The sequence below is a fragment of the Cyprinus carpio genome, chromosome A15 (genome assembly GCF_018340385.1).
Source record: "Cyprinus carpio isolate SPL01 chromosome A15, ASM1834038v1, whole genome shotgun sequence".
In the NCBI taxonomy this organism is placed as follows: Eukaryota; Metazoa; Chordata; class Actinopteri; order Cypriniformes; family Cyprinidae; genus Cyprinus; species Cyprinus carpio.
In genome coordinates, this window is record NC_056586.1 from 8,013,245 (window position 1) to 8,039,338 (window position 26,094).

General features: G+C 44.4%; 1 protein-coding gene across 2 annotated transcripts in view; it reads left to right on the forward strand.

The window, feature by feature from the left end:
* LOC109056631 (immunoglobulin superfamily member 5-like) overlaps positions 1–26,094 on the forward strand; it is a 43,162-nt gene that overhangs the window by 8,686 nt on the left and 8,382 nt on the right. Inside the window, exon 4 of one of the 2 annotated variants that reach the window (XM_042770882.1) lies at positions 25,734–26,033. In XM_042770882.1, the coding sequence (XP_042626816.1) occupies positions 25,734–26,033 (300 nt within the window). The remainder of the gene's footprint in view (positions 1–25,733; positions 26,034–26,094) is intronic. The other variant, XM_042770883.1, reaches the window with a different exon arrangement.

The window sequence follows — 26,094 nt, forward strand, 5'->3', positions numbered from 1 at the left end:
TTTGAAAAGGTTGGCCAATTTTGAAAGGTCAGCAAAGGTTTGCTACTGTTGCTCCATTTGGAGATAATGGCTCTGTGGTTCTTAGGAGTCCAAGAGACTTTGAAATAGCTTTGTAACCGTTTCCAGACTGATGTATTTAAGTCACCTTGTTCCTCATAATTTCTGGAATTTCTTAAATAGTGTGTTACTGAGTAAACCAACTTCTTTCTTTTGAAAAAGTTCTGTTTAAGTGTTGATTTAATTGAACAGGTTTGGCAGTAATCAGGCCTGGTTGAGTCCAGTTGAACCCCATTATGAATGGGGCAGTTTCCTAGATTTGGGAATTAGTAACTATCAGTATGTATTAGATAACTTTTTTTTTTTTCTTCAATAAGTATTTATATAACATAACATTTTTCCCACCTTAGGCCTAAAGTACCTGCGCTGTAACTGCCATAGACAATGGGGGTCAACCATATATTACCCCAAATCATAAATATAATACAAATCCAAAAGCACTATATTTCAATAGTAAATTCGGGTAATATCACTAATTTTCCCCCTATACAGTCTTTTTATTATTATTATTATAATTTTTTTTTATCAGTTCTTAATTGGATTTTTGCTTTGAAATGTGATACAATTTTGACTAATAAGTTATTAGTGCAGCTTATGCATTTGGGACCACATTGATTTTACTTACAATTTTAAAGAAATAATTAGTAAACCTAAGATTAGTGTGTTTAATTTTTTTTTGTGGTGTTGAACGCTATGCAAGTTGGTTGACATTTCTATAAAACTGACTTAAAAAAAATGTTTTATTTGTACATTGTGCAGTAAGCAAAGTTAAATTTATGAAGAAAAAAAAATCAATTTCTTATTAATCATGACAACAATTACACCAAAATCACAAAATTACCAACAAAAAAAAAATAATAAAATCTTAAAATCTAAAATTGAGCAAAAACCTGTGTCCACCAACCATTCAATTAATAATTTGCCCCATAATAATAATGAAATGAAGATAATCTTGTTCACATATTGGTTATGTGTTGATATAAAGGCCAGATCTTTCTACATGCAGAGGAGCTGTCGGTTTTTATACGAGATAGCTGATTAAGGGGTAAGCATCGACTAAGATGTTTTTCATGGAGGGGAATTCATTTGCTGCTGGCCGGAGTGAAGACTGCTGCTCTGGCAGTTTTGATGGAGCATATGACATTGTCGATGTCAGAGCAAGGGCTCTTGGGATGGGAATCGATTGGCAGTCATTAAAAATACCTACTGCAGAGCCACTCTACTGGGTGGTAAACCGAGAGAAAGCACAGCTCGACTCTAATCTTGTATTCAGTGGCCATCAGCGTCCATCTGGTCCACTCATTTCTCACTCTAACTTGTCACTCTTATGGAAACTAAAAATGACAACCATATTGTGCTTTACTGCTATTGGAACTGACTTCTACTCTCAGTTCGTAAGTTCTTTTTATAAAATAAGCCAATATGTTTTAAGTGTTCACACAAATGTATTGTATTATATTATATTATATTATATTATATTATATTATATTATATTATGTGCTGGGCAACGATACATTAAGTGGACAACTGCGGTGTCCACTCACAGTTCCCCCGAGGCATTTAAAATCGCGATTAAGCGCATGATCTTCTGCGATTAATCACGATTAATCACATTGTTATGCACAAAATTAAATATTGAATTCAAAAGTAGTGTATTGTGCACTTTTTTTCATTTAAAAGTACTGCTAAATGAACAAACTCAAAAAACAATAAATCGAGGAGCCCACTCACACCGGTGTCCACTCACAGTTCCCCCGAGGCGGCAGGGCCCACTCTCAATATTCCAGAAATGGCGGAGCCCACTAGCACTTCCTCCAAGTGTGTTTGGACCCAGATCCTGTTGTCTCTGTGACTTTCCCTCATTGTTTTTGACAATTATATTATATTATATTATATTATATTATATTATATTATATTATATTATATTATATTATATTATATTATATTATATTATATTATATTATATTATATTATATTAATATCCTCTGTGGAACTTAAGACCAGTTTGGCATGCAGGTGTCTCGCTCCATTTCCACGACTCATTCCACGGATATAACCTTGCTTAAATTATATTAGATCTGGACGATGCCTCAAAATTTCATTGAAATGTACAGTATCTGGCTGATCATATCTGGTATGATGCTTGGACCCCTAAATGTCTAAACTTTTTGTACACCCAAAATTACAAAACCTTTTCAGGACAAGCAGGAATTTTATGCTGGTATTATGACCAACTTTTCTAGTCAAGTCAAGTCACCTTTATTTGTATAGCACTTTGTACAATACTGGTTGTGTCAAAGCAGCTTTACAGTGTTAAACAGGAAAATAGTTTGTCAATAATGCAAGAAGACAATAACAGAGTCATTTTACAACTACGCAAGCCAAAGGCGACAGTGTCAAGGAACCAAAACTCCATGGGTGACAGAAATGGAGAAAAGACCTTTGGAGAAACCAGGCTCAGTTGGGGGTAAAAACCTTGGGAGAAATCCACTCAATCCTTGGTGGATTTATTGGTATGTTTTGGGTCATTGTCATGTTGCAAAGTCCAGTTCCTCTTCAGCTTCAGTTTTTTGACAATGTTCCTCAAGCACCTTCCGGTCCAACGAATTCATAGTGGATTCTATAATGGTGAGCTTGCCAGGTCCTGCTGCAGCAAAGCGTCCCCAAACCATGACACACCCACCTCCATTCTTCATAGTTGGTATGAGTTTTTTTTTTTTTTTGCAGAAATGCTTTACTTGGTTTGTGCCAAACATGCCCATTGTTACGTAGTCATAATAATTAGATTTTGGACTCACCTGTCCAAAGCACATTATTCCAGATGTCCTGGCCTTTTTCTATGTGTTCTTAGGCAAACTTCAAATCTTGCCCTCATGTTCCCTTTCGAAGGGAACTTCGACAATACGTCATCGACGTTATGGGGAACACCTCAGGCGTGACAGGTGTCTGAAATCAAATATCAACTCACAGCAATCATGCTGACCGACGACAGCCGTGAATCATCAGCTTGAGTGATGAGCGTGCAACCTGGATATATAAAAAGGGCGCCTTGAAACCATGACAATATCCTTTTCGTCTTCAGGGACTGTTTTGTCTGATTTAAACGTCTGCTTACAGCGAAAATGAAACGCACATTTAAGGCAAGTCCTAAAAATTTTGTGAAATGTGCTGACCCGTGCCCAAGATATTTGTCGCCGGGTGACACTCACGAGATGTGTTTGTACTGTTTGGGTGAAGAGCACTCACAGGATGCTCTTGAGGGAGCATCCTGTGCAAGTTGTGAGCGTTTTCCTATGAGAACGCTCCGCTCTCGTCGAGCTCTCTTCTCGAGGGAAGGGAGTTCAGCATCTGGTCCTCGCGGATCGAGTCCCGCTCGTGCCGAGGCAGAGCGGCGACGTGCTTCATGGGGCTCCCAGATGGAGCTCGCTGACAGTCTCGAGAGGGGCGTTAACCTCTCGGACGCGTCATCGGCTGACGAGAGTGAGCTGCAGGTGGATGACGGAGACGATTCTCCTACTGATACTGCAGAGAGTGCTCTTTGGGCTGGGCAAGAAATGGCTGAGGAGGATGATTTAGACCCTCAACCTCGTCAGCCATCCTGCCCCGTGTACGCAGAGTTGGTGGAAGTTATGGAGCGCGCCACTGACAAACTTCAGTTGCCATGGCGGCGCGCTCAGGGAGAGATCGTTCGCGGTCGTTTGGACGATCGGTTTCTCCCTGAACATAGACCACCAGCTCAGCAGAGCCTTCCATTCCTTCCTGGTCTCCATTCAGAGATCGAGAGGGCATGGAAGAAACCATACTCTGACCGTATTCATCGACATCAGTGGGGTAATTTCGCTGATGTTGAGGGGATCGGGGAGTATGGTTATGTGTCGATGCCGCCCATTGACGAGACGTTTGCGAACTCGTATCTGGGCGGGTGTCGACACTAAAAGCTCCGACTCTGCCATCCAAGCCCCTTAAAACCATGGCTCGCTTGAATGGCAGAGCGTACACGGCAGCAGGTCAGGCTGGTGCTGCCCTTCATACAATGGCAGTGCTCCAAGCCTACCAAGCTGACCTGCTGCAGGATCTCGACCAGGGGGCAGGGCTGTCCCCTGAGGCAGTCGCTGAGTTGCGCCGGACCACAGATTTGTCTCTCCGGGCCACTAAACAGACTGCTGCCGCGATCGGCCAATCGATGGCGGCGATGGTGGCCACGGAGAGGCATCTGTGGCTCAACCTGGCTGATATCGGGGAGAAAGAAAAATCCCTTCTCCTTGATTCACCAGTTTCGCCTGCTAAACTTTTTGGCACCTCCGTTGAGGCGGTGGTTGGAAAGTTTAGGGAGGCAAAGGTGCGCTCAGCCGCATTTAAGACCTGTATACCGCTGAGATCCGGGCCCCAACCCAGGCAGGCGGGAGGACCTGGTCCGTCTTGGTCTGAGGACTGTAGACAGGACCAGAGGTCTAGTGTCACCTCTCGTGCGCCCCCCCCCCCCCATGGAGGAGTAGGACGCAGAGGAGGCGAGCCTCCCGCAAGAAGAGGGACTTAAGTAGGCTTCACCAGGCCTCTCTGTAAGCGAGCTCCCATGTTTTTTGGTTGTCAGGTAGTAGGCCTAACCAGGCCTCCCTGGAGTTGAACTCCCACATACTGTGGTTGTCAGGTAGTAGGCCTCTCCAGGTCTCCCTGAGAGTAGTTTCACAGTGGTGCTGGGTTTTGTAAGCTAGTGGCCGCTTACTTTCAGTTTAGCAGTCCTTTTCAGGCAGCTACCGAAGGTGAGCATGGGCCCTGGCTCGGCTCAAGTTTTTATTCTCTGCTACTGGTTCCCTCCTGGACCCTCTTTATCCTGCTACAGCCTGGTTGCCTACCAGGTAGATCTTATGCTCCCCTCACTGAGGGTCAATATGAGTATGTGGTCTCCTGAGTCTGGTCAGTCAGTCGTAGGCCTCTCATGAGGCCTCCCAGTTAGATCAGTCCTTAGGCCCTCACAGGCCTCCTCAGTGTTTTGAAACACAAACAGGGGTAGATCCGTGGATCGAGTAGAGAAACTCCCCTCGCTGGCAAGGGTTGTAAAGCACTATGCTGAGTCATACTCTCCAGGATATCCCGTCTCTGAGATCCGGCCCGAGTGGTTCACTGCCTGCTCCGCAGTTCTTCGGGTTGGATGCCTTCCTAAAGGCAAGTGTCCAGAGGCTCTGTCTTTGGACAGACAGGAAGTGGCCAGTCTGTAGTGTCTTATGTAGTGACACCAGGTCAGGCCTGCCTGGTGGCATTTCAGGTGGCACGTTCCTTGAATAGTGACTGGCTGGGGTTCCCTCGGGTTCCCTAGCCACATTCCCTACAAGGGACCCCTTCTAAGAAGTTGAAGTTGTGGTCCTAGGCCCTTGAGCAGGCCCAGGTAGACCTTTCACTAAACTATGTTTATGGAGGTTTTCTGTGGTATCATATAGCTTGGGCTATGACCGTAGGGAGTGCTGTCACTGACAGCCCAGTGTGACCTGAGGGTGAGTGGTTCTAGCATTCACTGAATTGCTGGTTCTGACAGTTGTCACTGCCATTGGGCATGTACTCCCTTTAGCATGGCGGCGTGGGTATTTCGTTCCCCATAACGTCGATGACGTATTGTCGAAGTTCCCTTCGAAAGGGAACGTCTCAGGTTACAAATGTAACCTTTGTTCCCTGAGAACAGGGAACGAGACAATACGTCTCCCAGCCATGCCTCGGGGTCTGCCTGCCAAACAGTCCCTTCAGACGAAAGGATATTGTCATGGTTTCAAGGCGCCCTTTTTATACAGGTCCTTCTCAAAAAATTAGCATATTGTGAAAAAGTTCATTATTTTCCATAATGTAATGATAAAAATTAAACTTTCATATATTTTAGATTCATTGCACACCAACTGAAATATTTCAGGTCTTTTATTGTTTTAATACTGATGATTTTGGCATACAGCTCATGAAAACCCAAAATTCCTATCTCAAAAAATTAGCATATCATGAAAAGGTTCTCTAAACGAGCTATTAACCTAATCATCTGAATCAACTAATTAACTCTAAACACCTGCAAAAGATTCCTGAGGCTTTTAAAAACTCCCAGCCTGGTTCATTACTCAAAAAACTGCAATCATGGGTAAGAGGTTAACCCAGAAGGCCATCATTGACACCCTCAAGCGAGAGGGTAAGACAGAGAAAGAAATTTCTGAACGAATAGGCTGTTCCCAGAGTGCTGTATCAAGGCACCTCAGTGGGAAGTCTGTGGGAAGGAAAAAGTGTGGCAAAAAAACGCTGCACAACGAGAAGAGGTTACCGGGCCCTGAGGAGGATTGTGGAGAAGGACCGATTCCAGACCTTGGGGGAATGAGTCTGGAGTAGAAACATCCAGAGCCACCGTGCACAGGCGTGTGCTTTTGAACCAGAAACAGCGGCAGAAGCGCCTGACCTGGGCTACAGAGAAGCAGCACTGGACTGTTTTAGTGGTCCAGAAGGAAAGTACTTTTTTTCGGATGAAAGCAAATTTTGCATGTCATTCGGAAATCAAGGTGCCAGAGTCTGGAGGAAGACTGGGGAGAAGGAAATGCCAAAATGCCTGAAGTCCAGTGTCAAGTACCCACAGTCAGTGATGGTCTGGGGTGCCATGTCAGCTGCTGGTGTTGGTCCACTGTGTTTTATCAAGGGCAGGGTCAATGCAGCTAGCTATCAGGAGATTTTTGGAGCACTTCATGCTTTCCATCTGCTGAAAAGCTTTATGGAGATGAAGATTTCGTTTTTCAGCACGACCTGGCACCTGCTCACAGTGCCAAAACCACTGGTAAATGGTTTACAGACCATGGTATTACTGTGCTCAATTGGCCCTGCCAACTCTCCTGACCTGAACCCCATAGAGAATCTCTGGGATATTGTGAAGAGAAAGTTGAGAGACGCAAGACCCAACACTCTGGATGAGCTCAAGGCCGCTATCGAAGCATCCTGGGCCTCCATAAACACCTCAGCAGTGCCACAGGCTGATTGCCTCCATGCCACGCCGCAGTGAAGCAGTCATTTCTGCAAAAGGATTCCCGACCAAGTATTGAGTGCATAACTGAACATAATTATTTGAAGGTTGACTTTTTTGTATTAAAAACACTTTTCTTTTATTGGTCGGATGAAATATGCTAATTTTTTGAGATAGGAATTTTGGGTTTTCATGAGCTGTATGCCAAAATCATCAGTATTAAAACAATAAAAGACCTGAAATATTTCAGTTGGTGTGCAATGAATCTAAAATATATGAAAGTTTAATTTTTATCATTACATTATGGAAAATAATGAACTTTTTCACAATATGCTAATTTTTTGAGAAGGACCTGTATATCCAGGTCACATGCTCATCACTCAAGCTGATGATTCACGGCTGTCGCCGGTCAGCATGATTGCTGTGAGTTGATATTTGATTTCAGACACCTGTCACACCTGAGGCGTTCCCCATAACGTTGATGACGTATTGTCTCATTCCCTGTTCTCAGGGAACAAAGGTTACATTTGTAACCTGAGACGTTTTTCTTAGACAGCAAAGGTTTCCTCCTTGCACAGCTCCCATGATAATGAAAGTTGTGCAGTCTCTTTCTGATTGTAGATGCATGCACTTTGACATTGACTGTCACAAGAGCTTGCTGTAGGTCCCGTGATTACATTTAAGGGTTTTTGGAGACTTCTTTTATCATCTTGCAGTCTGCTCTTGGGGGAAATTTGCTTGGACAGCCTGACCTGGCCATATTGGCAGTTGTATTAAATGTTCCTTACTTGTAAATCATTTCCTGGACAGTGTAATGGCTGATTACAAATTCTTTTGATATCTTTTTATATCCCTTACCAGACTCATAAGCACCTTGTGTCTTCTTTGTGAAGGCCTCGGAGAGCTTTTTGGATCTCACCTTGGTGAAACCTCTCACTTCAACAGTTAAGAGCAAACCATCATTTACAGATCATTTGAAAAATACTTTTCTTTGGTTTTACTTTAGTTATATTACTTGAATCTCCCAATAATTCTAAAATGAAGATCAAATGTCCACGTTTAACTATGTAAAAAAAAAAAAAAAAACGCTTTCATGGGGTGTCCTGATTTTTTCACCTGACTGTACAAGCAAACATCCAGTAGGAAAAATTAAGATCTTGCAGAATTTCAGGATTCAATTTTCATAAACCTGTCTATAATAATCTGGCATATCTAATCTTTTCAAAACTGTTAAATGTTCCATCTTTCTCAGTATTCCATAGAGAAAACATATCAGTCTAAAGATAAATCACCAAATCAATCAGTTTTCAAGACCCAGTTTGAATTACTCATGAATTCTATTCTGTGTGTGCAACTATTCTGTGTGTGCAACTATTCTGTGTGCAACTAAACCACAGCTCAGCTAAAAACTAAAGAAATGACCTGAGACACCATATTTTATGGTGTAAGCTTATTCTTTACCAAGATCACAAATTTGAATTGGTATATGTCCCTATTAACAGTCGTGCATGTTTAATAGAGCTGTTCCCTGTGGATGTGGGGCAAGTATGTGACTAACAGAGGTTTGGAATTAATTGGGCGTCTTGGCGTTTTCAGTTAGCAGTCAGCATCTCTCGCAGTGATTTGTGGCACACTGGGTCAGACTTACAGTTGGAAGGCGCCCACAAATCTTCAGGGAACTACAAATCATCCTCTCTCCTCTCATCACAAAAGACTCCTATTCATTTGCATGTGCAGGACTAAACACAATAGCTGTTTCTCACCAAGACAAACAGACCGGCCCACAAGTGAGTGGGCATGTGTGGAGATTTTCACATTATTATTGTTTTTGCCTTACATTACTTTATTGGCCTGTATATTGATGGGGACACTAAGAAAAAAAGTGGAAAAAGGTCAAAACATTTTTATAGCACCATGTGACGACTAGGACACTAGACCATTACTTCTGTGTGAATTAAAACGTGCCTCTACCAACACAATCTCATGGCAATTTGTAAATCTTTTGTGTTTTAGTGAATTGGTAACTAATTTGTAAGAATTTGTATGATCTCATTTGCATGTTTATGTACAATCTGCCTACATCCCACTTAAAGTTATGTTTAGGGATGGACCTTTATGCTTATTTATTTATTTATTTATTAATTTTTTCCTAAAAATCTTTTTTCCTAAAAATCTGAAGTTTTTTAATAATTCACATCCTATGGAGTCAATTCAATGCCCCATATATTTGCAAAATAATTATAAAAATAAAAGTATTGCAAAAGAAATTAAAGAATTACAAAAGAAAATTAAGTATTGTGAGAAAGAGCAAAAGGAAATATTTAGCAACACATATTTTCAATAGCCATGGCTACTAATTTATTTGCAACAATGCTTTTATTTTGCTTTTCAGTCAAGTGATAAGCTCTCAATGCTGTTTTTTTCCTTTGCGCTTCATGTTTCTGGGCATTTCATTTTCTGGCATTATTTTGAAATGGGGGTGGAGTCAAAGGACTGGGGCATGTACAACAGGCCTGAATATGCCTCCCCGGAATTAACATCAGTGGTCTGAGACAGATCACAACTGATCAAGGCACCGTCGTTGAGCAGTGGCATGTGGGTGGATAATTTTCTTTTGTTCACTAGCGTTAAAACATGCATGGTTTCATTTTTAGCATTAAAATGTGTCTTGTTTAGTTTTGTAAGCTATATGTGACCTGAGCTGGCAAAATGAGTCACAATGAGCAATTTTTCAAAAATTTGTTATTTTCATTTTCACATTCTCCACTAAAAGACCTTCAAAATTACACTGCAATGTCTTTTAATTGCTCAGCACAATGCAAGTCTACCTGGTGGATTTGGGGGGGGGGGGGGGTCGACTACAATCTAATGTGTTATATCTTCTCTATTTTGAACTGACTACTCAATAAAAATAATTGTTCAGAAAAAAAGAAGACCTTTAAAATTATGTTTTTATTTTAAATTTACAAATAAATTGATTATTAAAACTACAAAAGCAGTTCAAGCAGCGAGTGATTCCCTCTTTTCTTTTAACATTAATGAGACAGATGGCCTACGTACATATTAAAACCTACTGTACCGCATGGATCTATTATAATATTACACATTAGATGTTTTTCCCCTACAGTTCCCTAAACGTTCACTTAAGACATAACAGATTATGTTTACGTGAATACTTAAATACTGTAATTCTGTGTATATGTATCGGGATCGCGTGCTGTCGGAAGCGCCTTTATGCGGGCGCTTCGGATTAACAGTCAGCGCGAGAAACTAGCGGAGAAAAGGTACTCCTCTCAGAAAATGTACAAATAAAGATGATTTTAGATGTTTAATTATTATTTGGAGCATTGGAATTGCTAGACGAGGGCTTAATGAACTAATTTTTTGAAAACCTCAAATTTGACTAAAATCTACATTTTTCACTTTTTTGCGTGTAGCTCAAAATTAGCCCATGCTCATTCTGACTCAATTTGCCAGCATGGGTCACATATATGTATTAACATTGTTTGCTTAAAATCTGTTAACCTGTAGAAGGACACCTGTGCACAGAAGCATTCTTTGTTTACATTAGTTCAAAGGTACCACTAGTTTTAATGTAAAACAATGAAATTAACTTGATAAACTACACATCATTAAAAAGGTCTAAGACTCAAGCTTCATTTTTTGAACCTTACAGTGGCAGTAATTTCTTAATTTATGTCAGGAGGCATGTAAATGAAAGGTTCTTAATTTTTGTTTGCAAAAAAGCACATTTATTTTTTCTCAGTTTTATTTTTATATATATATATTTTTTTTATTTTGCAAGTATATGTGTCACTGAATTGACTCTATACACATCATGTGATTTAATATAAAACTGCCCCCTGATAAATAGTTAGCTTTTACACAAGATCTGTTTGGCCTCTATCAACATTGCAAGAATCCAAAAACTGACCTATATGCAGTTCACTGCACTATCAACACATTCACATGACAGTTTGTAACTTTTTTACATCTTGGCCAATTGATGATTTATTCATAAGAAATCACCATAAAATAGTAACATTTTCTAATGAGACTGAGTTGGCAGTTTCCAGCTGTATTGAACACTAGTAAAACACCAACTTTAATTAGAGCTATATAGTAGGGCATGTAGAAGCAAACTAAACTGTTTTCTTTTGTTAGCACCATCAGTATGTGGTTTGTTATTTTCAAACTGAGAGCATTAAACCTTTACCTCCACTCACTGGTCATGTTGCCACAGGCATGTTTTTCGTGGATTTTTGTTTCAATAAGAAGAAAATGTAAGCAGTGTTTGCTCATGCTAAACTCATAGCTACAATACTACATTTGGGTGGTAGCCAGAGTGTTGCTAAGGAGTTCTGTGAGGTTTTTGACATGTTGCTACGGTGTTCCGCGGTAAATCAAAAGACCCCACCCCAACCAAATCTCTGTAGTATTCTCATATTATATATTTTTGGTGTTTTTATCACCCACCAGGCAAGTCCATAATATTGAATAGTAATTGTAAATACTGTTTAGGATGGATAGTATGTGAACTAAGATGTAGCCTGTCTCTTATCCATATTCGCTTTCTGTATGGCTTTCCTCAATAGATTAGCTTGGCAAGAGTATCAGAATTAGGATGTAAATCAGAAAGGGCTAAACGTGTGTCAGCCTTTCGGACACAGGACTGCTCACAAAGCTTTTCATTAGGGTCATGGGCGGCCATACTTCTTCCAGATTAAACACAGTAATTTTCCCTGCCTGGCCCTCCAGCTGAAAAAAAAAAAAAAAAAAAAAAAAAAAAAAAATCACCCAGTTGACAAGGGAAGAGCGGCCCTGCTTAGGCACAGGCTTAGTGGATGATATTTATGTAGCTCTTATTGTTATCACCAAAAATACAGTATTAAAATACTCAATCCGTATTATTTTTTGAACTTGAGGATGTTTTTGTATATGAGTATAACTTACTTTGACACAAAACTCACATACTGTTTGTTCTGGGGAGGTGACTGATCAGTCTGTCGTCATTGTTGATATGTATTTACATGTATGGTACAAAAACATACTTTTATGAATGTTTGGGTAGATGTTTAAACATATAATATGTACTGCAACATCTAAAACAAAAGTATTATTAGGTATTTACTACTAGAATCCTGAAATATTTACAAATCCTGTATCTCATTTTGTATTTTGTAGATATATTTTAAATCCTTTAACTCTACCCCCAAACCTAAACTTAAGTGACACACCTCTGGACTGTTTGTTTGTGTTTTTCTCACCATGTGCTACCTGTGACCCAGTTTCTCCTTTGTTTGATTGTGTTCATTTGTTTCAGGTGTGTTGTGTTAATTGGCCCCGTTTTGTGGGGAAGTTGTGGCCTAGTGGTTGATGAGTTTGACTCCTAACCCTAAGGTTGTGGGTTCGAGTCTCAGGCCGGCAATACCACGACTGAGGTGCCCTTGAACAAGGCACCGAACCCCTGACTGCTCCCCGGGTGCCGCAGTATAAATATGGCTGCCCACTGCTCTGGGTGTGTGTTCACTGCTGTGTGTTTGCACTTTGGATGGGTTAAATGCAGAGCACGAATTCCGAGTATGGGTCACTATACTTGGCTGTATGTCACGTCACTTTCACTTTTTCACTTTCCCAATGTATTTAAGCCCTAGTCTGTGCAGTCTAAGGCTGCATCCAAAAACTTGACTTTCTGAATAGACTTTGCAGGCAGCGTTTTTGCATGAAGGCACCTCATGATTTTGGACAGACTTCTGAGGCACCGTAACGGTTTAATGATTTACAGCAAAGTAGAATGAGTTTTTGTGATAACTAAATGAATATTTAATTACTATAATACTGATTTCTCGCTAGAACTAACATCAAAAGTTAGCCAGAAATATACATTTACACACAAACTGACAACCAAACGCAACTTTCAGATGCCATCTTTATTTTTAGCTCAACCATCATGGAATGGAATGCACAGGATTGTGGGATATCAAAGGCAGCGAAGGATACATCTATGCTGCTTTCAAAATTTGATCAGAAGAAGGTACCTCTGGAGACAGGAAGTAAAGCAGGATTTGGATTTGAAGATTTCTTGATGCCTTGCTGCCTTGGAATGCTACCTCCGAAGGCAGCATTTTAGAGTTTTCAGATGCAGCCTATGCTTGTCGGGTCTCAAACGTCATGTTCGTGTGTTACAGCCATTCCTAGTGTGGATTACCCCCTTGTTTTGGATTTATTAAAGTCTTTTTATCTGATCCACATCTCCGTTGTTACTTCCGACACAGAGACCCAACCAAACAAACAAACAAAAAATTATAATTTGACTGCATGTTTTCCCTCCGTTTGATTTCAGTTTTTTTGTACAGTGATTTTGTTTCCCATGTTTTCCCCATGGATCCCCTCGCTGCTTTGTTCATCTCCCTAGCCGGTAAGGACCTGCCCCTTGTGGAGCATGCGGTTGACTGTTCTGTTCTCACTGTTCTGGATCAGGGCAAACTACCACTGCCCCATCTGGAAAGTGTCTATTCCCAATCCAGAGCACACCCAGAGCCAGAGCTCAGCCCACCATCACCCTACTGTGCGGAGCTCAAACCTGAGCCCACCCATGATGGAGAGCCCGAGCCCACGGGCCACCACACAAAACAACAACACTGATGATTACCACAAAACAGCAGCAGCAACAAATGACATAACACCAGCTACAACAAACTAAAGTACAGTGACCGCACAACTTAGTAGACAACAATGTACATAAATAGCACATATATAAACACAACCCACCTCACCACCTGCCTTCGTCTGATTTATCTATATATATGCAGACATGCCCCCTCTTCTCCTGCCTTCGTCTGATTTATCTGCCTACCCTGAATTATCTGTCTGCCTTCAACTGTCCATCTGCCCTGAACTATCTGCCTGTGGGACAACGACCACAGAGGTTTTTTACCTGTCACTGGCGCTCCCGGTGCTGGGAGTGGCCTTGTGCTGTATGTGGGTAGCACACAACATTCCTGAGCCCCTTGAGCATCCTGAACTCCGGCCCAGCCTCCCTCTCCCACCACCTCTGCACCAGTCCTCACCATTGCCACCGCTGTCTCCTGGCAGCCTCTCTGCCCAGCCCTCCATCTGTGTGGTGGGATCGCCGCGGGTCTGCCAGTCTCCATCTGTGTCATGGCTGGAGGATCACTTGTCTCTGCCTCCAGCCTCTGAGTCTCGGACTCTGTCTCGGCCCTTCGACCCAGCGGCTCCACCATGGATCCTAGCTCCTTCCTCTCCACTGTGGCCCGTCAGTCTACCAGCTCCATCAGCTCCCTCATTCCTCCGGCTCTGCCTTGGTCTGTCATCAAATATCCGCCACCTTGGTGCTCCACTCCTCTAGCTGCACCTTGTCCCTCTGGCTCTGTCAGGCTCCTCCTTCTCTTCGGCTCCTCCTCGGTACTCTATCGCTCTGGCTCCACCGTGGCCTTCCATCTCCACTGCGGCCTTCCGGCTCCCCACCTATGCCTCAGTCGCCTGAGCCATCTGCTCCACCGTGGCCCTCTAGAGCCTCCCCCTCGCCCTGGCTCATCGGTTCTCCATCTCCGCCTTGGGCTCCTCCAACACCTGCTCGGCTGCCATTGGTCACCCCCCTGGAGTCATCAGCCCTTCCTCCACCATGGCTCTTCCCTCCGTAGGTTGCCTTCATGGCTTTGGCCTGGTTCCCACCTGGCTCCACCTGCTCCAAGCCCCTCCTGTCTACTATCACTCCCAACCTAACTCCTCATGTTTCCTCCTGTCTCCTCCATCTGTCGTCTCCACCATGGACTCTGTCTGCTGTCCCCAACGGGGTGCCCGTCCTCCTTCTGAGCCTCCTCCCATGTTCACACCCGTTCCTCCCTATGTTGTTTCTATGGCGTGAAGACACGCCTTCCAGGAGGGGGGTTATATGTCACGCCTCTGGAGTGTTTGTGTGTGTTTTTCTCCCCATGTGCTCCCCGTGACCCAGTTTCTCCGTTGTTTGATTGTGCTCATGTGGTTCAGATGTGTCATGTTAATTGGCCTCGTTTCCCCATGTATTTAAGCCCTAGTCTGTGCAGTCTATGTTTGTCGGGTCTCAAACGTAATGTTCGTGTGTTACAGCCATTCCTAGTGTGGATTACCACCCTGTTTTGGATTTTTTAAAGTCTGTTTCTCTGATCCAAGTCTCCATCGTTCCTTCCGACACAGAGTGTGACAATAAGCCAAAATCAACAATATAAATAAAACAAAACAGACAGAAAAAATAAATAAATAAATACATATTAAAATAAGTGATAAAGTATATTAAAATAAATATAAAAAAAATATTCTAAATAAATATTAAAATGTAATTACTACTTAAATATTTTGATAAATGTTTTAATAAAATAAATATCATAAACCAATACAAAACAATGAAAATAATACTATTATATATAGTAAACATACATACACATTAAAAAGAAAAACACACAGACAAGTTTATTCCCAATAAATGGAAAAAAAACAGTACCAGAGTAGTGCAAAATGATGTACTGTAGCTGTATTTGATATTTGACATGAAACCTTTGTTGTATACTTCTTTCAGCAGATTTTAGATTTTAAGGGAATTTCAGTTATTGTATCTACCAAGGTTGTTTACAAAGATCACTGAATAAATTAAAGAGACTTTTCTGTTCTGAACGATTCTGTTCCCATACACAACACAAGAGTGCAAGAATAAAATTGCCTATTTTTTTAATCATTTTATATTGTTTTATGGTTAATTTTTATTCACATCATATTCAGATAACTGCTGTGTCCTATGGCAAAAAAAGAAGAAGAAAAAGGGTAATGATTAAATTATCACAGACATTTTATTTGTTTAAATAAAGTGTAGTTTTAAAGTAGTTGGACTAACACCTCAAATCATATAGTTTATTGAATCTATTAGGGATGGCTGACGCAAAACTGACATTTCGACACGGCGTCAAGATCCCAAAAAGCAGATATTTCGAAACCCTGCGTCGAAGTGTGATTCAAAAACCCCATGTCACATGACTAAGGCAATTCAAAGCATTGGGGCGTTTCACAAATGTTTTGAGACCCGAACAAACCACACAATCGCACATCTGTCTTAACCTAACTCCCGCAAAGAATAAAAGTGGAGTTAATGCAGCAGAACAGTTAATATATTTAAATAAAATTCTTTATATGTAAAAAAATAAAAATAAAAATGCCAGGAGTTGTGGCTTGATGTCTTTTCTTAATGTTAATTTTTCATGACCAAAATAACATTACAAAGAGTTCATTCGGTTTTCAGCTACAACATATTAGAAGAACAGAACAATAAAAACACAACTTTCAAATATTTATTATTATTATATACATGCTTCACCCCAGCTAGAATATTTTGTTCAAAAAATTTTCTAAGAACATTACCATGCATTGTTCTAACAATGTTTTTAGCGGGTAGTTTTATTTTTGTTCCCAGAACGTTTTCTCAAAAGATAGGATAACATTCTCTAAAAACATTCTAAAAATGTTTATTAATAACATTATTAGAACATTATCCCCTAACATTCTAATTAAGATTTAAGTGGGAAACTTTCCACTGGACATTGGATGTGGACTCAAATGTTGCTCAGATGTCAAATTTTGGTTGAAAGTAATAACCCAACCTTTGCCAACTTCATTAAATAACCCCCAAAACAGTATTTCCAACTTAACTTATAAACCAGATTGACTTTATTTCTGTCATACATTTACAAAAGTTCTTATTGAGATTAACAGAGGTTTAGATGTTGATGTTGATGTTGATGTCTGTTTAAAAGTAATAGTTTGGTTTGATGTCATCATAATGGTGGTCAGTGTTGGCTTTAGTTGTGCAATTTGACACTTAAATTGTCAATGTTGTTCTTTAGCTACTGTAGCGATGTCTGTTATGGCAAAAACAGCAAGAGAACATGTGGTTAGATGATGCTGGTTGCTTGCTGATGATTAAGATATCATCACATAGAGGTCTGATTATCTAGTTTCACCCAATATGATCTATGGTGTTATTTGCATATTATTTATTAAAGCGAATCAATGGGTCAACAGACTGAGACCCAGCAGAATTTTAATCAGATAATTTCAAATAACTCAAAAAATTAACACAAACATCAACACAAACATCAAGAAATCACAACAAGAATCTGCTCAACAAAATTTACACGCTAAACTACACAACTCAAATAAAAACTAACATTAAAAAGAGTCATACTGCCTAACTACTGATCACCATAATGGTGACGTTAAAACTAACTAGGAACTGTTCGACCATACATGGTAGGCCCGACGTTTATCAACCAAACTATTATTGTCAATAAGCCCTCAACCCACCTATGGCTTAATCTCAAGACACTTTTTTAAATTTATGGGACAGCGAAATAAAGTCGCTATCATCTTGTAATTTATAATAAGTGTGAAGTTGGTAATGCTGTTTTTGGAGTTATTTACGACATCTGGCGGTTTGACATGCAAACACGACAGGTTGGGTTTCACTTTCAACCAACATTTGACTTCTGAGCAATATACAGTGGGTCTACCATGACGGAAAAGATATTCAGACCCCCTTACATTTTTTCACTCTTTGTTATAATGCAGCCATTTGCTACGTAAAATCATTTTAAGTTCATATTTTTTCCTCATTAATGTACACACAACACCCCCATATGACAGAAAAACCACAGAATTGTTGATCATTTTTGCAGATTTATCAAAAACTGAAATATCACATGAATCCTAAGTATTCTTTGCTCAGCTATTATTAGAAGCACCCTTTGATCTAATACAGCCATGAGTCTTTTTGGGAAGGAAAGATGCAACAAGTTTTTCACACCTGGCATTTTGGGGATCCTCTGCCATTCTTCCTTGCAGATCCTCTCCAGTTCTGTCAGGTTTGGATGGTAAACGTTGGTGGATGGCCATTTCCAGGTCTCTCCAGAGATGCTCAATTGGGTTTAAGTCAGGGCTCTGGCTGGGCCATTCAAGAACAGTCATGGAGTTGATGTGAAGCCACTCCTTTATTATTTTAGCTGTGTGCTTAGGGTCATTGTCTTGTTGGAAGGTGAACCCTTCGGCCCAGTCTGAGGTCCTGAGCACTCTGGAGGAGAATGTTTTCGTCCCCGGATATCCCTGTACTTGGCCGCATTCATCTTCCCTCGATTACAACCAGTCGTCCTGTCCCTGCAGCTGAAAACACCCACACCCACATGATGCTGCCACCACCATGCTTCACTGTTGGGGACTGTATTTGGACAGGTGATATGAGCCAGTGCCTGGTTTTCTCCAACACATACCACTTAGAATTAAGGCCAAAAAGTTCTATCTTGGGTCTTCATCAGACCAGAGAATTCTATTTCTCTGTTTTTTTTTTTAGCAAAACTCCATGCGGGCTTTCATGTGTCTTGCACATGAAGGAGAGGCTTCCGTCGGGCCACTCTGCCTAATAAATCCACCGACTGGTGGAGGGCTGCAGTGATGGTTGACTTTCTACAACTTTCTCCCATCTCCCGACTGCATCTCTGGAGCTCAGTCACAGTGATCTTTGGGTTCTTCTTTACCTCTCTCACCAAGGCTCTTCTCCTCCGATAGCTCAGTTTGGCTGGACGGCTTGCTCTAGGAAGGGTTCTGGTCGTCCCAAACGTCTTCCATTTAAGGATTATTGAGGCCACTGTGCTCTTAGGAAACTTAAGTGCAGCAGATTTTTTTTGTAACCTTAGCCAGATCTGTGTCTTGCCACACTTCTCTGTCTCTGAGCTCTTCAGGCAGTTCCTTTGACCTCATGATTCTCATTTGCTCTGACATGCACTGTGAGCTGTAAGGTCTTATATAGACAGTGTGTGGCTTTCCTATCAAGTCCAATCAGTATAATCAAACACGAGCGGACTCAAATGACCGGTGTAGAACCATCACAAGGATGATCAGAAGAAATGGACAGCACCTGATGTTAAATATATGAGTGTCACAGGAAAGGGTCTGAATACTTAGGAATCATGTGATATTTCAGTTTTTCTTTTTTAATAAATCTGCAAAAATGTCAACAATTCCTGTGTTTTTTTCGTGTCAATATTGGGGGTGCTGTGTATGTACATTACATGAGGGAAAAAATGGCAACTTAACTGATTTTTAGCAAATTGCCTGCAATATAACAAAGAGTGAAAAATTTAAGGGGGTCTGAATACTTTCCGTACCCACTGTAAGTCTACATCTAGTGTGATGGGAAGCTTTATTAGAATGTTAGAGAATAACGTTCGAACAATGTTATCAATACACATTTTTAGAATGTTTTTAGAGAATGTTATCCTACCTTTTAGCAGAACATTCTGGGAACTAAAATAAAACTTGCCGCTGAAAACATTTCCAGAACACGAAAATTTCCTAGGTGGGACTTGTGATTCAAACCTAAGGTGACATTAACTACTCCCCCAACCCACATAGTTGAATGATGAGCACAACATATACGTTATAATTCGTCAATTCGTCTATTCAGTTTCAGTGTTTCATGAAGCCTCGTTCTGCCCACCACTAGATGCTATTAGTATAAATTATCATTCTTTTATTATTATTATTGCATGATGGATAAAATAAATAAATAAATTAATTAATTCATTTCCATATACTGCAAAATTTAACTATTCTTTTTTTTTTAAAATAAATGAAGATTTTAACTATGTAGGTGGGATTTTTTTTTTTTTTTGGACCACGTAGTAACTACCCAAAACACCCTACCATTGTGGTAAATGCCCTACATAACCTTGACAATGCTCTATAAAGCATTCATAACATCCTAAGTGTGAGTTTTAAATGTGCATCCTTAAATATGTAAAAATCAAGTGTTTAAATACAATTACAAACGTTTTCTCCATTATAGGAGCAATTGCACAGGTTTTCTTTTCTTTCTTTCTTTCTTTCTTTTTTAACCATTATCACATTGTGCATTGTCTGAATTAAACTAAGACTCTAAGGTCTATGACATGACTTATGAGGTAGCCTATACAATATAAGACAATCAGTAACCCACAGTAAAGCCTTTACAAATGAATTGCTGTGGCCATGCAAAAAGAGAAAGCAAAAATTTTGACTAATTATGCAGCTGTCTATAACAGTCCACTGCTTTACCTTTTGTTTGCCTTTTTTCATGGTGAATAAAATGCCCATAATGTAGGCTTTTAAAAGAGACAATTTAGCTGTCACACATTTACCAGTCACACATCAACCAGTCAATTATGAACCGTCAATAATTTAAAAAGAGCACAATCACGTCTGCTTTTAGTGGAAAGAAACGCACACATACAGTGGCTCCAAAAAAGTATTCAAACACCTAAGCTGCACTTAAAAACAAAATCACAAACAAAATGTAAAAAAAAAACAAAAAAAAAATAAAAAAAAAAAATAATTCTTCAGGTTTTGGTACATGTGGCTTTTTGCTATGAAATCTTTATTAATTTTTATAAAGTAAACTTTTAAATTATTAGGAGTATTTGAAGATGAACATTACTGGACTTAATTAACTTCTTGAGAACTGCATTTCCCATAGTCTTGTCTGTTTCATCACTGCTCATTGCACTCAGCTGTCCGTGGTTATCAATCATTGCACTCAGCCAATTCCCCGTTAGCATTGTCATTTCCCTGTGTATAAATACCCCGGTTGTTCTGTCATTGTCACGGAGTCCTTGTTGAATGTCACCCTGTGTTTTCCTGGTTCCCTGGTTTCTCGTGTTTCTGGATGTTGTCTATGTTTCTTGTTTTGGACGGATTACCTGGATTTTGACCTTTGCCTGGATGTTTTCTGATTTTGGATCACCCCAATAAACACACTGCTTTTGGATCTACCTGTCTGTGTGCGTGTCGTGACAGAAGGACTCCGTCATGCCTAGATCCAGCGGTATGTTTTTTGGGGGTTTCTCCCCCAGCCATCGAGCGGGAGAGAAGGATGGAGTTTGAGGGAACCCGCCTGGTCATTTTTCGTGGGACCCGGGGAGGTCGCAGAGGAGTGAGTGGTGGTCGTGAGGAGGCTCAGCATCGCTCTCAACCATGGCCCCCCTTCGATCCGGGGCTCGTGTGGGATGGATCAGAGCCACTGTCTCACCATGGCGGACGGAGAGGGGAGAGGAAGCGCAGGTCCGCCATGGTGGCGCCACTGCCCATGATGCCACTGCCAGGGCCAGCGCCACGAGGCAAGATGGACGCCAGCTCAGCGCCACAGCACAAGGTGGTCACCAGTCCCACGCCACGAGGCCAGAGCCGGCCGCCAGCCCAGCGCCACTGTCCAAGATGGCCACGGAGACATTTTTGAATTACTTCTCCAGGTTGAACAAGATCCCAGAGGTTCCCAGGAGTGTTCACGTCACGTCTGCTGAGCCAGCGCCACAGCACAAGATGGCCGCCAGCACAGCGCCACAGCACAAGATGGCCGCCAGCCCAGCGCCACAGCACAAGATGGCCGCCAGCCCAGCGCCACAGCACAAGATGGCCGCCAGCCCAGCGCCACAGCACAAGATGGCCGCCAGCCCAGCGCCACAGCACAGGATGGTTGACTCAACGCCTGAGTCTTCCGTCAAGGAGCCACCGGCTCGCCATCATAGAGGGCGGAGGAGGAGGAGACAGGCGTCAGCCGTTCCTCAAAGCCCGGAGGGGGGTCTCGAGCAGGCCGCTGCCGTCCAGGAGGACGTTCCAGAGCGGGCCGCTGCCGTCCAGGAGGACGTTCCAGAGCGGGCCGCTGCCGTCCAGGAGGACGTTCCAGAGCGGGCCGCTGCCGTCCAGGAGGACGTTCCAGAGCGGGCCGCTGCCGTCCAGGAGGACGTTCCAGAGCGGGGCCGCTGCCGTCCAGGAGGACGTTCCAGAGCGGGCCGCTGCCGTCCAGGAGGACGTTCCAGAGCGGGCCGCTGCCGCCCAGGAGGAGGTTCCCGAGCAGGCCGCTGCCGTCCAGGAGGACGTTCCCGAGCAGGCCGCTGTCGTCCAGGTGGACGTGCCCGAGGTTCCCGAGGCGGTGCCTGATGCCGAGGCGGTGCCCGAAGCGGTGCCTGATGCGGTGGCCGAGGCGGTTCCCGATGCATGCCGATGCGGTGCCGATGATGCCGAGGCGGTGCCCGATGCCGAGGCGGTGCCCGATGCGGTGGTCGAGGCGGTGCCTGCCCGATGCGGTGGTCGAGGCAGTTCCCGATGCAATGCCCGATGCCGAGGCGGTGCCCGATGCCGAGGCGGTGCCCGATGCCGAGGCGGTGCCCGATGCGGTGGCCGAGGCGGTTCCCGAGGCAATGTCCGATGCCGAGGCGGTTCCCGATGCAATGTGCCCGATGCCGAGGCGGTGCCCGATGCCGAGGCGGTGCCCGAGGCCGATGCCCGAGGCCGAGGCGGTGGCCGAGGCGGTGCCCGATGCCGAGGCGGTGCCCGAGGCGGTGCCCGATGCAATGACCGAGGCGGTGCCTGTGGCCGAGGCGGTGCCCGAGGCCGAGGCGGTTCCCGAGGCCGAGGCGGTGCCCGATGCGGTTCCCGAGGCGGTCTCCGATGCAATGTCCCGATGCCGAGGCGGTGCCGATGCCGAGGCGGCGGTGCCCGATGCCGAGGCGGTGCCCGATGCCGAGGCGGTGCCCGATGCGGTGGCCGAGGCGGTTCCCGATGCAAGTCCGATGCCGAGGCGGTTCCCGATGCCCGATGCCGAGGCGGTGCCCGAGCCGAGGCGGTGCCCGTTGCCGAGGCGGTGCCCGTTGCCGAGGCGGTGCCCGATGCCGAGGCCGTTCCCGAGGCCGAGGCTGTGCCCGAGGCCGAGGCGGTGCCCGATGCGGTTCCCGAGGCGGTCTCCGATGCAATGACCGAGGCGGTGCCCGATGCCGAGGCGGTGCCCGAGGCCGAGGCTGTGCCCGAGGCCGAGGCGGTGCCCGAGGCCGGGCGGTGCCCGATGCGGTTCCCGAGGCGGTCTCCGATGCAATGACCGAGGCGGTGCCCGATGCCGAGGCGGTGGCCGATGCCAAGGCGGTGCCCGATGCCCGAGGCGGTGCCCGATGCCGAGGCGGTGCCCGATGCGGTTCCCGAGGCGGTCCCCGATGCAATGACCGAGGCGGTGCCCGAGAAGGGTGGTCGAGGCGGTTTCCCGAGGCCGAGGCGGTGCCCGAGGCCGAGGCGGTGCCCGAGGCCGGGGCGGTGCCCGATGCCGTGCCAGGGACGGTGCCAGAGACGGTTCCCGATGTGGTGCCCGAGACCGGGGCTGTTCCGGGGGTCGAGGCGGTGCCCGATGTTGTTCCCGATGCCGAGGCGGTGACCGATGCCGTTCCTGAGGCCGTTCCTGAGGCCGTTCCTGAGACCGTTCCTGAGACCGTTCCCGAGGCGGTGCCCGATGCCGAGGTCGTTCCCGAGGCGGTGTCCTTGTCCGATGCCGTTCCTGAGGCGGTGCCCGATGCCGAGCCCGAGGCCGTTCCCGAGGCGGAGCCCGAGGTCGTGCCCGAGGCCGTTCCCGAGGTGGTGTCCTTGTCCAATGCCGTTCCCGAGGCCGTTCCCGAGGCGGTGCCCGATGCCGAGGCCGTTCCCGAGGCGGGGCCCGATGCCGAGCCCGAGGCCGTTCCCGAGGCGGTGCCCGATGCCGAGCCCGAGGCCGTTCCCGAGGCGGTGCCCGATGCCGAGCCCGAGGCCGTTCCCGAGGCGGTGCCCGATGCCGTTCCCGAGGCGGAGCCCGAGGTCGTTGCCGAGGTCGTTCCCGAGGCGGTGTCCTTGTCCGATGCCATTCCCGAGGCCGTTCCTGAGACCGTTCCCGAGGCGGTGCCCGATGCCGAGGTCGTTCCCGAGGCGGTGTCCTTGTCCGAGGCCGTTCCTGAGACCGTTCCCGAGGCGGTGCCCGATGCCGCGAGGTCGTTCCCGAGGCGGTGTCCTTGTCCTTGCCATTCCTGAGGCCGTTCCTGAGACCGTTCCCGAGGCGGTGCCCGATGCCGAGGTCGTTCCCGAGGCGGGTGTCCTTGTCCGATGCCGTTCCTGAGGCCATTCCCGAGGCGGTGCCCGATGCTGTTCCGGAGGCCGATGCGGGGCCCGAGATGGTTCCGGAGGCGATACCCGTGTCCAAGGCCGTTCCCGAGGCGGTGCCCTTGTCTGAGGCCATTCCCGATGCCGTTCCCAAGGCCGTGACCGGGCCATCGCCACAGCCTGCTCCTTACTGGCTCCCCGATTGGCTGGTTCCGTTCGGGTCACTCAAATGGCGAATTCCTCCCTGGCCGTCTGCACAACGAGAATGGACCGATCCACCGTGGCCACCTGAACTGCCTGGCCCCTCGTGGTCCCCTGAACTTTCGGGTCCACCGTGGCCACCTGAACTGCCTGGTCCCTCGTGGTCCCCTGAACTTTCGGGCCCACCATGGCCCCCTGATCTGACCGAGCCACCTGGGCTACCAGTGGAGCCATCGCTGCCGGTCCCAGTTCCCCTACACGGGCCTGGCCCGCCATCCCTCCCCCTGTTCTGCCTCCACCAGTCCACCTCCCTCCTGGTCTCTTTGTTTTTTGGTTATTTTGTTCTGAGGAGCATCTGGAAGCTGCTCCTTAGAGGGGGGGTAGTGTCACGGTGTCTGTTCTGTGTCTCCCTGGGTGGCCACTAGAGGTCTCACTTCCCCTTATCGTCACCCCACTTTAGAACTGCATTTCCCATAGTCTTGTCTGTTTCATCACTGCTCATTGCACTCAGCTGTCCGTGATTATCAATCATTGCACTCAGCCAATTCCCCGTTAGCATTGTCATTTCCCTGTGTATAAATACCCCGGTTGTTCTGTCATTGTCACGGAGTCCTTGTTGAATGTCACCCTGTGTTTTCCTGGGTTCCCTGGTTTCTCGTGTTTCTGGATGTTGTCTATGTTTCTTGTTTTGGACGGATTACCTGGATTTTGACCTTTGCCTGGATGTTTTCTGATTTTGGATCACCACAATAAGCACACTGCTTTTGGATCTACCTGGGTTCTAATATTGTTTGTACTCAGTTTGTTCAGTTCTGGTTCTAATATTGTTTGTATGTTGTGTAGTACAAGCTGTTGCATGGCCTTCTTATCATTTGTGGAAGTTAGTTTTGTTTAAAAAATATCTTTTTGTTATTTGAATCCTTTTTGGACCCTTTTTCGTCATAATTTTAGTCAAACCGTGGCACAACTTAGGAAAAAAAGGAAAATGTATTGCTAATTTTCTGCTACTGGATATTTCCTTTAACCTTAAAATACACAACACAATGCAAGATCTAATAAAAAAAAGGGAAAAAACAATATTGAAAATTCTTTCATATCAACATTGTGCTCTGTGGCTTTTTGTGTGTGTGTGTTAATGTTATTTAATGCAATAATATAAATATATTTTTAAGTGTGGCATGAGTTTCCATACACATTTTGGGGACATAGTGCAAAAGTTCTCACAAAAGTTGTGCACCCCGTGATTTTTTATTTTTTTTTGTTGCAAACTTTGTGTTTCTTGCAAAACTTTTGTGATTGAAGTAATATATTACAATAATACTAAATTTGCTTTTGTGCAATAGTTTTGCAAGACAACGAAAATGTTTTGTGAAAGAATTTAAATGTAATTCTTCTTCCCATCTCATATAATTTTCCATCAGAGTACACACAAACATTTACGATAAGATACAAATTTATAATAAGATAATAATATTCGAAATATGTTAACTTTTTGAGAAAATATAACACAAAGTCTTCATGTTTTGTATTTAAAATGTAGAAAAAGGAAATGTCAGGATTTTGGAGAGTGATCTGTCCGTTCAAGAGGGGATGCTTGTCACCTTCCATTGCCAAGCGAGTGGCTGGTATCCGGACCCTTCAGTGTCCTGGGTGGTCAGTGGCACCACTGTGGACAGAGGCGACTACAACACCAGCAGTCTCCAGGACCCCAATGGCCTTTTCAACTCCACCAGTGTGCTTCAGATAAAAGCAGAGACAAGCAGCTCAGTGGAGTGTTGGGCATCTGTGTCTGCCGCTGTAGCCCACCAAAGCAGCAGTGTCAAGCTGACTGTAGGTAAGAGTGAGTGGATATTAATAAGCTCCTCATGCAAATAAAATAATAAGCATGACAGATTTTTATT